Genomic DNA, 12,981 nt, shown 5'->3' with positions numbered 1-12,981 from the left:
TGCTCTAGGCCACCAGTTCTCACAGTACAGCTAGACAAGCCTCATAGGCATCACCTTGGACCTTGTTAGAACTCAGACCAGGCCTATCTGAGACCTACTAAATTAGAAACTCTGAGACTGGGTCTTTTAGTCTGTTTTAATACCTTTTATGCACTTTGGATGCAGGCTAAATTTTAAGAACCATCTAAATAATATAGGCAGAGCGGATGTTAACATCATGCACAGGAATAACATGTACAGGCCTTTACTTTGCACAGATGGTTAAAAATCTCAGTTGATGATGACTTTCTCTAGTCTACATTGTTGAAAGAATCAGGTGAACTGATCCTCAGGGATTGTAGGATTAAAGTTTCCAAGATGGGAATGAAAACACACACATGAAAATGTTTTCCCATTCTCAGTGCACTCAGGATATATAGGAAGATATAATGCGTAAGGAAAACCCTGCAGAAATCTTTTGCTTTTCATTTGGCTTACATTAGTATTAGTTTTCTTAGCTTTTTTCCTTTTCTCCCCTAGATTTTGAGAACATTACACCGAACATATGTTAACATGAAACAGAAACCCATTTGGAATGACTTAAACCCCAAAGCTGTGACAACAGATGAACTCTTCGGTTTCATACACCATGCTACCCGAGAATGGAAAGACGGCAAGTAGTATTTCCCCTTTTGAAGTGCTAAAAAATTCTTTTTTTTTTTAAATCCAGAAAATCATTTCTTAGTTCAAGCCAATTTTAATCATGGCTGTAGATTTAATGTTTATGGGTTGGCGTTATTGGAAATAGAGCAGCTCACAACAGCATTTATAACCTATAAATTAAACCCAGATTTAATAAGTGGTTGATTAGCATTCAGCAGGTTCATGCACAAAGCTGTGTATTTTATCCCCCATTATTTATGTCTGCGCTCCCTATAAACCGGAAAAGTCAACACAAATACTTCAAGAAATATTTATGCAGTACCTGATGCAAGACACTAAGTTCCAAAGTCCTTGGAACATGTTTCTTGTCCTGAAACCATTTTTGCAGACAAGCAGATTCCTTTTTTTGTTAAGATAAGTTCTTACGTTCTCATTTCCATAAGTGCACTAACCTTGTCATCATCCTTGAGTTCTTTCCCACCATACATTCAACCTCACAGCAAATTCTCTAGGCTTCACCTTTAATGTTATGTGTTGTATTCCAGTACTTCTCACCTCCTCTGCAGCTTCCACATAAGTCCAGACCACCAACAGTGGGTCACACCTCATGGGTCTCCAAAAAGCTCATTTTCCATGCAGTAGACAGAGGCTCTTCAAAATGTTATTTCTCTGCTTGAAGTTTCCAGTGTGTTTCATCAGCATTAGGATCCAGCCTTTATCCAAAGCCTACAGGGTTCTATGTGATGGAGACCCCCTTCCCCATCTGACCTCATTTCTTGTTCTTTGCCTTTTACTTGCACATATGCTCAGGCCTCCTTGCTCTTGCCCCAGATTGCCGAGCATCTTCCCACCATGGGCCTTTGCACTTGCTGTCCACACTGTCTGCAGCAGTGCGGATGCTGCCATGGCTTGCTCCCTTACATTACTGGAATGTCGGGTCACATATCTCATCAAAGAAGACCTTCCTGATGAGCCTATCAAAGAAGCCGACTTCATCATTTTCCTTCCTAATATGTACACACTGCTTCCTTAATTGTGGGACAATCAAAATGTACTGTCTTAAGCTTTCTAGCTTTTTTTAAAGACTGTGGCAGGAAGGGAAAAATAATTTGTTTATTCTGAAAATATCTGGAAGCCTTTCAAATCATTGTCCATTAGAAGCGTTGCTGACATTTTTGTGAATTACAATGGCAGGTTCGGTTTTGACTGTCACTCTTCTTTGCACGAGATACTTCACAGGAAACAAAACCTTCTACATACGTGCCTCAGTACAGTTTTTTTTTTTCACTGTAGTATTATATACTTGAGTTTTGAACACTCAGCAGCTATTAAATATGCCATGTAACATAGCAAGAAAGACTGTGAATTTAAAATGTTTTATCTTTACATCTTGTGAGATAATAGTCTTTCAATGCCAGTGAATGAATCTCTCAAAGAAATGTATCACACTTCTGAATAGTTTATAATGATCTCTCTTGAATAATGGTATAGAAAAACTGATAAAGGTGGAATAAGCTAATATTTGGCCCAAAATAGATACTGAATATATGTGCATGAAAAAAAAAGAATACTGTTTTCACTTGTATAGCATCTGAGTTTCATGTACATTCCCTGCTGTCAGTCAGCCAGTTCAGTCACTCAGTCGTGTCCGACTCTGCGACCCCGTGAACTGCAGCACGCCAGGCCTCCCTGTCCATCACCAACTCCCGGAGTCTACCCAAACCCATGTCCATCCAGTCGGTGATGCCATCCAAACATCTCATCCTCTGTCATCCCCTTCTCCTCCTGCCCTCAATCTTTCCCAGCATCAGGGTATTTTCAAATGAGTCAACTCTTCACATCAGGTGGCCAAAGTATTGGAGTTCAGCTTCAGCATCAGTCCTTCCAGTGAACACTCAGGACTGATCTCCATTAGGATAGACTGGTTGGATCTCCTTGCAGTCCAAAGGACTCTCAAGAGTCTTCTTCAACACCACAGTTCAAAAGCATCAGTTCTTTGGTGCTCAGCTTTCTTTATAGTCCAACTCTCACATCCATACATGACCACTGGAAAAACTATAACCTTGACTAGACAGACCTTTGTTGGCAAAGTAATGTCTCTGCTTTTGAATATGCTGTCTAGGTTGGTCATAACTTTCCTTCCAAGGAGTAAGCGTCTTTTAATATCATGGCTGCAGTCACCATCTGCCGTGATTTTGGAGCCCAAAAAATAAAGTCAGCCACTGTTTCCACGGTTTCCCCATCTATTTGCCATCTCCACAGATGTTCTTCAAAGAAGGCACTTTATTTGATCTTTGGGGCTGCTTAGTGTGAGATGTTAAGCAGCCTTCTCATGGAAGTGAAACTTGCCTAGTGATCTCGAGAGCCCAGGTATGGCTCAAAAAACATTGCTGTTTGCCCACCTGAATAAGGTGCAAACTTACTTACTGAATAAAAGAACTTCCAGTATAGTTAACACAAATTTATTTTAGAAAGGAACAGCAATCAACCCCATTGTACATTAGGATTGTTTACTCTCAACTTACAGGTCTGTTTTCATCCATTCTGCGAGAACAAGCAAATCTTAGGCATGATGGACCAAAATGGATAGTCCTGGATGGTGATATCGATCCCATGTGGATTGAATCACTAAACACTGTCATGGATGATAACAAGGTGAACAGAAATACTGTTTATCGTAAAATGCAGGTCTGAGATCTTTATACTTGCATGAGTTTCAGTAGGACAATTTAAAATTGTGATATTTCAGATTCTAAATACAGTTTATTTTTTATGGTATTCAGGCCTTTTCATGTTAAAACTGTTAAAACGAAAGTCTTAAATTTAGATAATTACCATAGTTGTTTAAAAGTTGGCATGAGTAAGTGCACGTTGATGAGTTTGTTCCTCAGGGGTCAGTGAGCTCCCCTGGGGATGAACTGATATCTTTATTCAGACTGCATTTCTAACTCGGGCAGTGATCATTTCTAACTTGGGCACTGAGCTCATATGTAGCCTTTGGCACTTCTCCTGGGGGCAGGGGCGGGGGGCGGTACTTCTTGCTGTTATGAAAAGTTAGCAGCCTTGCCTTTGCTCCCTAATGAAATGGCCACTTTTGTGCTGTGCTGCTCTGTCCAGGTGCTGACATTGGCCAGCAATGAGCGCATAGCTCTGACTCCCTCTATGAAGCTGCTCTTTGAGATTCATCACTTGAGGACTGCAACCCCAGCTACTGTTTCCAGAGCTGGTATTCTATATGTGAACCCACAAGATTTAGGCTGGAATCCGTGAGTATGGCTTTTTTTTTTTTAATTGTGGTAAAATATACATGATGTCAAATTTACCATTTTAACCGTTTTAAGTATAGAGTTCAATGGCATAGAGTACATTCACACTGTAGTACAACCATCATCACCATCAGTCTCCAGAACCTTTTTCATCTTCCCAAAATGAAACCCCATAGTCACTAAACAGTACCCCTCCCAGCATCCCCAGCTCCTTTCTACTATCTGTCTCTATGAATTTGAATATTCTAGGTACTTCTTACAAATTGAATCATATAGTAATTTTTGTGATGAGTTTATTTCGCTTAGTAAAATGTCTTCAAAGTTTGTTCATGTTACAGCAGGTGCCAGAATTTCCTTTCTTTTTAAGGCTGAACGGAATATATACCCAATGGAATGTATGTGTGTGTGTGTATGTGTGTATATATATATATATATATATATATGTATCATACTGTTTATCCATTCATCCTTCTGTAGACACTAGGGCTGCTTCAGCCTTTTGACTGTTGCAAATAATGCTTCTATGAACATGGGCATAATCTCTTTGAGTTCCAGCTTTCAATTGTTTTTGATATGTACCCACACAAGCAGAATGGCTAGAGATCATACAGCAAGTCTATTTCAGATTTTTTGAGGTACCACTATGCTGTCTTCCACTATGGCTGCACCATTTGACGTTCCCATCAGTAGTGCACTAGAGTTTCACTTTCTGCATGACCCCACCACCACCTGTGGTTTTCTCCATATTTTATAATAGAAACATCCTAATAGGTGTGAAGTGGAATTGCATTCCAATTTTGACTTACGTTTCTCTTATGATTAATCATGTTGAACATCTTTTCATGCATTCATTGGCCATTTGTATATTTTCTGTGGAGATGTGACTATTTCAGCCCTTTGCCTGTTTTTTAATCTAACTATTGGGGTTTTTTGTTGTTTTGTGAACTTTTTATTACTCTTCATAGAATCATTCAACTTCAGCTTCTTTGGCATTAGTGTTTGGGGCATAGAGTTGAATTACTGTGATATGGCTCATAGTTTCATTGAGTTAGACAAGGCTGTGGTCCATGTGATCAGTTTGGTTGGTTTTCTGTGATTGTGGTTTTCTGTTTGCCCTCTGATGAATAAGGATAAAAGGCTTATGGAAGCTTCCTGATGGAAGAAACTGACTGTGGGGGAAACTGGGTCTTATTCTGATGGCCAGGGCCATGCTCAGTTCAGTTCACTTCAGTCGCTCAGTCGTGTCCGACTGTCTGCAACCCCATGGACTGCAGCACACCAGGCCTCCCTGTCCATCACCAACTCCTGAAGTTTACTCAAACTCATGTCCATTGAGTCGGTGATACCATTCAACCACTTCATCCTCTGTCGTCCCCTTCTCCTCCCACCTTCAATATTTCCCAGCATCAGGGTCTTCAAATGAGTCAGTTCTTCGCATCAGTTGGCCAAAATATTGGAGTTTCAGCTTCAACATCAGTTCTTCCAGTGAACACCCAGACTGATCTCCTTAGGGTGGACTGGTTGGATCTCCTTGCAGTCCAAGGGACTCTTAAGAGTCTTCTCCAACATCACAGTTCAAAAGCATCAATTCTTCGGCACTCAGCTTTCTTTATAGTCCAACTCTCACATCCATACATGACTACTGCAAAAACCATAGCCTTGACTAGATAGACCTTTGTTGGCAAAGTAACGTCTCTGCTTTTTAATATGCTGTCTAGGTTGGTCATAACTTTCCTTCCAAGGAGTAAGTGTCTTTTAATTTCATGGCAGTAGACACCATCTGCAGTGATTTTGGAGCCCCCCCCCCAAAAAAATAAAGTCAGCCACTGTTTCTACTGTTTTCCCATCTATTTGCCATGAAGTGATGGGACCGAATGCCATGATCTTACTTTTCTGAATGTTGAGCTTTAAGCCAGCTTTTTCACTCTCCTCTTTCACTTTCATCAAGAGGCTCTTTAGTTCTTCTTTACTTTCTGCCATAAGGATGGTGTCATCTGCATATCTCAGGTTATTCGTATTTCTCCCAGCAGTCTTGATTCCAGCTTGTGCTTCATCCAGCCCAGCACTTCTCATGATGTACTCTGCATATAAGTTAAATAAACAGGGTGACGATATACAGCCTTGACGTACTCCTTTTCCTATGGGAACGAGTCTGTTGTTCCATGTCCAGTTCTAACTGTTGCTTCCTGACCTGCATACAGATTTTTGAGGAGGCAGGTCAGGTCGTCTGATATTTCCATCTTTTGAAGACTTTTCCATAGTTTGTGGTGATCCACACAGTCAAAGGCTTTGGCATAGTCAATAAAGCAGAAATAGGTGTTTTTCTGGAACTCTCTTGCTTTTTTGATGATCCAGCGGATGTTGGCAATTTGAACTCTGGTTCCTCTGCTTTTTCTAAATCCAGCTTGAACATCTGGAAGTCCACAGTTCACATATTGCTGAAGCCTGGCTTGGAGGATTTTGAGCATTTCTTTACTAGTGTGTGTGATGAGTGCAATTGTGCAGTAGTTGGAGCATTCTTTGGCATTGCCTTTCTTTGGAATGGGAATGAATACTGACCTTCTCCAGTCCTGTGGCCACTGCTACATTTTCCAAATTTGCTGGCATATCGAGTGCAGCACTTTCACACAGCATCAGCTTTTAGGATTTGAAATAGCTCAGCTGGAATTCCATCACCTCCACTAGCTTTGTTCCTAGTGATGCTTCCTAAGGCCCACTTGACTTCACATTCCAGGATGTCTGGCTCTAGGTCAGTGATCACACCATCATGATTATCTGGGTCATGAAGATCTTTTTTGTACAGTTTTTCTGTGTATTCTTCCTTCCTCTTCTTAATATCTTCTGCTTCTGTTAGGTCCATACCATTTCTGTCCTTTATTGAGCCCATCTTTGCATGAAATAATCCCTTGGTATCTCTAATTTTCTTGAAGAGATCTCTAGTCTTTCTCATTCTATTGTTTTCCTCTATTTCTTTGCATTGATCACTGAGGAAGACTTTCTTATCTCTCCTTGCTATTCTTGGGAACTCTGCATTCAAATGAGTATAGCTTTCCTTTTCTGCTTTGCTTTTCACTTCTCTTCTTTTCTCAGCTATTTGTAAGGCCTCCTCAGAGAGCCATTTTGCTTTTTTGCATTTCTTTTTCTTGGGGATGGTCTTGATCCCTGTCTCCTGTACAGTGTCATGAACCTCCATCCATAGTTCATCAGGCACTCTATCAGATTCTAGTTCCTTAAATCTTTTTCTCACTTCCACTGTATAATTGTAAGGAATTTGATTTAGGTCATACTTGAATGATCTAGTGGTTTGCCCTACTTTCTTCAGTTTAAGTCTGAATTTGGCAATAAGGAGTTCATGATCTGAGCCACAGTCAGTTCCCATTCTTGTTTTTGTGACTGTATTGAGCTTCTCCATCTTTGGCTACAAAGAATATAATCAGTCTGGTTTCAGTGTTGACCATCTGGTGATGTCCATGTGTAGAGTCTTCTCTTGTGTTGTTGGAAGAGGGTGTTTGGGCCATGCTCAGTAAATCTTTAATCCAATTTTCTGTTGATGGGCGGGGTTGTGTTCCCTCTGTGTTGTTTGGCCTGAGGCCAAACTGTTAACCCACACCTCCACCAGAGACTCCTGAAGGCTCACAGGCAAGTCTGACTCAGTCTGTTGTGGGGACACTGGTCCTTTCTCCTGGCTCCTGGTGCATACAAGGTTTTATTTCTACCCTCCAAGAGTTGTTTCCCTAGTCCTGTGGAAGTTCTGTAATCCAGTCCCACTGGCCTCCAAAGTCAAATTCCCTGGGGATTCTCTGTCCCGTTTGCTGGATCCCCAGGTTGGGAAATCTGTTGTTGGTCCAAGAACTTTCCTAACAGTGCGAGAATTTCTTTGGTATAATTGTTCTGCAGTTTGTGGGTCGTCTTCTCAGCAGCTCTATGGAAAAGACCCTGATACTGGGAAAGATTGAAGGTAGGAGGAGAAGGGGACGACTGAGGATGAGATGGTTGGATGACATCACTGACTCAATGGACATGAGTTTGAGCAAGCTTCGGGAGTTGGTGATGGACAGGGAAGCTCAGCATGCTGCAGTCCATGGGGTCACAAAGCGTCAGACATGACTGAGCAACTGAACAGAACTATTAATCTTAGATATTAAAAAAGCTAAAATTGTATTTGACTATTTGAAGAAAATATTAGTGATTAAATTTAGTGCTAATTAATTAGGCTAACTAAAATAAATTAGCACCTTTATGCAGTTGTCATTTTTAGTTGGACATTGCCTTGTTCATGGCTTGTACATGTAAATACATACATTTGTTGACCAAGTGAATAAATAATAAAAGCTCACGTGGAGCACTTAGGTGTCAGTATATCATTTAGTGAGCATATATGTGTGTGTATATATATTTATATAATATGCATATGTGAACAAAGCGGTGATACTTTGATTTAGAACAAGTTTATTGTGCCCACTTGCTCACTTTTCAGATGCTTACACTTTTCATCATTTATTCTGGTGGTCCCTTGTCACCTTCTCTCGTATTCCCACTCTGTGCTGTGGAAACATCTGCGCTCTGCGCGTGAACAGTGCTGTGACGGTATGCTTCTTGTGTCAGTTATCTTCTCTTTACCCCTCCACCCTGCTCTGTGCACCCAGTGGCTGTCCTGTGTGGACCACATCAGTACGTTCCTTGCCCTCTGGCTTCTGGTTGGTTTGACCAATGGGGAGCACTGACAGGAAATGAGAGGGAGAAAGGAGAGTGAGATCTCTTCATTCCTCCCGCTCCCTCCCCATAGGACTACAACAGGATGACTGTCCTTCATCAGCGTGCGTATGTGTTCCGTCGTGTCCAACTCTTTGCAACCCTATAGACTATAGCCCACCAGGCCCTCAGTCCATGGGATCCTCTAGGCAAGAATATTAGAGTGGGTTGCTATGCCTTCCTGCAGGGGATCTTCCCAACCCAGGGATGGAACCAGTGTCTCCTGCATCTCCTGCATTGCAGGCAGATTCTTTACCCACTGAGCAACCTGAGAAACTCCTCTTAAATCTCTCCATGAGATTCTTTACTTCCAGGTTCTGGTAGCCCTTTCCTTTCCCAATAGTCCTTTTATTGATCCTTCTCTATTATCCTGATTCAAGGATGACTTCTGTTCCCTGCCAGACTTCTGACTCATGCACTTCTCCAGGCTACTTTTCTGTGTCCTGATTTGTTTACTGAAAGTCTCATCCTCTAACTCAACAGTCAAGTAGAGCCATACTCAGGTTTCTGTGAAGCTAGGGGAAGAACTGATTTTTTAAAGTCTAAGATGGAGAGTTCTTCTTGGACTAACAGCTGCTTTCTCCAGCTAGGATTTTGACTGGCTCCTAGGCCATTTCTGTTGATTGGGGACTGGATGAAGGAGAATCTCCAGTGTCCCTTGACCTTCCCATGCAGAGAGCAGAGGTGGTCCTGGTACCCCATTTCATTCATGAGACCCCTCACCCCCACTGGTGTGGTCTGATTTCAGTAGTAAATCTCACGGTTCCCAAGGTCTCTGTAGTTGTCTCAGTAACATATGGAGTTTGTGCTAACAGAGGCTGTCTAAATCCCCAAAGAAGGACTTTCATCTAGTATGTCAGAGATCATAGGATGGCAGAAGATTCACCCGATTTGCATTCTTGAGAAAGTTAAACCCCTCTTTACCATTAGATTCTGTTTTTATGGAGGTTTGGTTCTAATTAAGATCAATGGGTAGATTTTCATTTTCCTTTGTGTGACTAAAGGGTCTATCCAGGTCATTATCCGTAATAGTGGGCATCCTCTATACAGGATATTTTTACATTTTTACCTCCTACTGCCAGAAAGTTTCAGTGTACTATTAAAAAGTGACTATTTCAGTTGGGAGGGGTATTTTTTTACACCATATTATCAGATACTTTATTACCTTACTTTAATGTCATAATATTAAAAAATATGATAGCTTTACATGTATTGACTCATTTAATCCATAATTATCTCTGAGATCAATATAATCATTAATGTAATTTCCAAAGCCAATATCTAAGGTCTCAGTTTCCCCCAACTCTTTAATTTGAAAGTGTTGAAAAATATTTAAAAAGTTAAAAAGGTGGTAGGTAGTACATTGTATAACCATGCAGTCTTTTCCTGCAGTTATCAATTTTTACAATTTTACCCAATTTACTTTCTCTTTGGCTGTACATACACTCCCTCTCAAAGGCAGAGACAGACATAAATTGTCTACGTTTATTTTTGCTGAATTATCTGAAAATGAGTTGGAGACATTGACAGTTCCTCCCTAAGAACTAGAGTGGGCCCTGCATGAACATAAGTCCAATAAACATACCTAAGAAATTTATCTTTGTTATAATATTATCGAAACAGTGATTTTTCAAAATTTCCCAGCGCCTCTGGGAATTTCCTCTGTAGCTTTTTTTTTTTTTTAATCCAACATCAAAACAAGGACCATGCATTGCAGTTACTTATCTCTGTCTTCTCCTTTAATCTAGAATATCTATCCACCTTTTTATTTCATGATGTTTAGAGCTTTGAAGAGAAGAAGCCAGATATTTCAAAGACTGATAGTTGCAGAGTGGTTGCAAAGTGGGTCCACCTTTCTGTCTCTGTGTATTAAGTGACATTTTTTTAGTAAAAAAGAAACTATTTCTATTCTTCCTTTCTACTCTTTTTCCTCACTTCCTCTCTCCTTTTTCTCTTCCCCCTTCCTTTTTCTTTTTGGGGAGTGTCATTTTCTATTCATGGGTTCTTGTTTATCTTAGTCTAGTGGATTATGAATCATTGCCAACAGTATTCTTTTGCATGCTCAATTTGTCCTAAATTTTGCCAGCAGGAACGCCTTCCATGTTCTTTTATATTTGCTTTCTAGCTGAACCAGATGCTTGGGGCTCATCTGAGACTTTCCTTCCCCTACACTCCATTCGGCCATTTCTCTAAGGAGCCAGGAGTTGTCTAAGGAGTAGTATTTAGAATCCAAGATACCATGCTAGAGAGCTCATTGCCATTGGTATGTCATTGCTTCTAGAACCTTTAGTGTCCAGAGTTAGGAAATATATTTTCTTAATTCATATGTGGAAACTGGTATTTTGGATAGAGGAGATTATGAAATACTATGTTCCAACTGAGGAATAAATAGATTGCTCTTATTACTTAACCTGCTAAGAACATTTTTTGTTAAAATTCACTGAGCTATTTAAATGCATAATTTTATGTCCACATTTTAAAGATAAGTCAAACAACATCCTTAAAATCATATCAGTAAGTGACTAGCTGAATCAAATACTATTTTAATTCTGAGTTCTGAGTAAGTTTACTGAAAGACTCCTACATCTGTTGTGATCTTGAGAGAAATTAGAAGTAAATTTCTAAAAATTATCATCAGTGAGAATTTTTCCTAGTAGAAAGGAATAAAATGCAGAGAAAACCAGAGAACAATTAAATTCATTTATAATTATTTAAAGTAAGCATAACTGAAAATGGGATCTACCAAAATGTGTATTGCATAGCTTGTGCACAACGATAGGAAAAGGCAGGATTATTTCTGAAATTTTGTCTGATTCCTGGAAGATAACTTTTGGGAGCCACAGCTTCAGATCATACTTTTCCCTCTATTACTTTAGTTGAAAATGTTTCTTTTAAAAACTTGATTTTTTTGAAGTACGGTTGATTTATAGTGTTGTGCTAGTTTCAGGTGTACAGCAAAGTGACTCAGTCACACACACACAGATATATAATGGTTTGCACCTGCCAACCCCAAACATTCCTCCCACCCTCCTTCCCCCTTGGCAGCCAGCCCATTCTCTGTGTCTGTGAGTCTGTTTCTGTTTCATAGGTAAGTTCACTTGTGTCCTATTTTAGATTCCACATGTCAGTGATATCATATATTTGTCTTTATCTTTCTGATTTACTTCACTTAGTATAATAACCTCTAAGGTCCATCCATGTTGCCTCAAACGGCCTCCTTTCTTTTTTTTTTTTTTTAACAGTTAAGTACTGTTCATTATGTGTGTGTGTGTGTGTGTGTGTGTGTGTGTGTGTGTGTATTCACACACTGCATCTTCTTTATCCATTCATCTGTGGATGATCTTTTAGCTTGTTTCCATTTCTTATCTATTGTGAATCATGCTGTTATGAACATAGGGGTGCGTGTATTTTTTTTCAAAATTTTGTTTTTTCCTGACATATGCCCAGGAGTGGGATTGATGGATCATATGGCAATTCTATTTTTAGTTTTTTTTGAGGAACCTCCATATTATTTTCCATAGTGGTTGAGCCCATTTGCATTCCCACCAATAATGTAGAAAGATTCCCTTTTCTCCATATCCTTGCCAGCATTTGCTATTTGTAGACTTTTTAATGATGGCCATTCTGAGTGGTGTGAGGTGGTACCTCATTGTACTTCTGATTTGCATTTCTCTAATAATTTAGTTGAAAATATTCTACCTTTGTCTCACTCATTCAGTCACCCATATTGGATGATCTTAGTCTTCTATCCCTACAATCCCATCCTTTCATCTTTGGATTCTGTTTGTACGTGTAAACACACAGATTCAGAAGTCATCGATGTACACTGCTGATCTGTAGGTCCTTTTCAGCTTCTGCTGTTTTCTAGGCCCCCATGAATGATAGAAAACCAAAATCTTGCCACGAGGGGCAAACTAGAGAGAGCTCTGAATTCCTCTTGTGCTGTAGGATGGGATCCCAATGCCAGACTTAGAGTAATAAATAATATCTTCAGAAGCCTGAAAACTTTGGCTGCCTTTATAGTTTCTCAACTGCAGGGCTGTAGACTTCCTGTGATGTTCCTATAGGAGTGATGTACCTATGAGACTTCTGGAGAAGGAGGAGGCGCAACACAGGTGCCTATATGGAACAGATTTGCAGGCACCACGAGCCAAAGATTCTGTTAGTGACCTAGACATTAGCGTTAAGGTGATGCATTAAGGCATCTGTTGCATTAAGGCAGCTATTTCCTGAGGCAGGGGCAGTGACGTGGGTGAACTCATATGTAGGTAAGGAATAAATATATGATGTTTTTACTTGTATGTTGTATGGTAGCAGTGTG

General features: G+C 40.1%; 1 protein-coding gene across 2 annotated transcripts in view; it reads left to right on the top strand.

Annotated features, from left to right (window-relative positions):
• DNAH11 (dynein axonemal heavy chain 11) overlaps positions 1-12,981 on the top strand; it is a 369,573-nt gene that overhangs the window by 159,667 nt on the left and 196,925 nt on the right. For both annotated transcript variants that reach the window (XM_086397406.1, XM_086397407.1), the window contains exons 40-42: positions 520-652; positions 3,170-3,297; positions 3,760-3,908. In XM_086397406.1, coding sequence (XP_086253532.1) covers positions 520-652; positions 3,170-3,297; positions 3,760-3,908 — 410 coding nt within the window. The remainder of the gene's footprint in view (positions 1-519; positions 653-3,169; positions 3,298-3,759; positions 3,909-12,981) is intronic.

The sequence above is a fragment of the Bos grunniens genome, chromosome 4, assembly GCF_055505025.1.
Source record: "Bos grunniens cultivar Pamir isolate PY7600 chromosome 4, Bosgru_T2T1.0, whole genome shotgun sequence".
Classification (NCBI taxonomy): Eukaryota; Metazoa; Chordata; class Mammalia; order Artiodactyla; family Bovidae; genus Bos; species Bos grunniens.
Note: the sequence above shows the minus strand (reverse complement) of the source record. Positions and strands in the feature narration are given on the sequence as shown.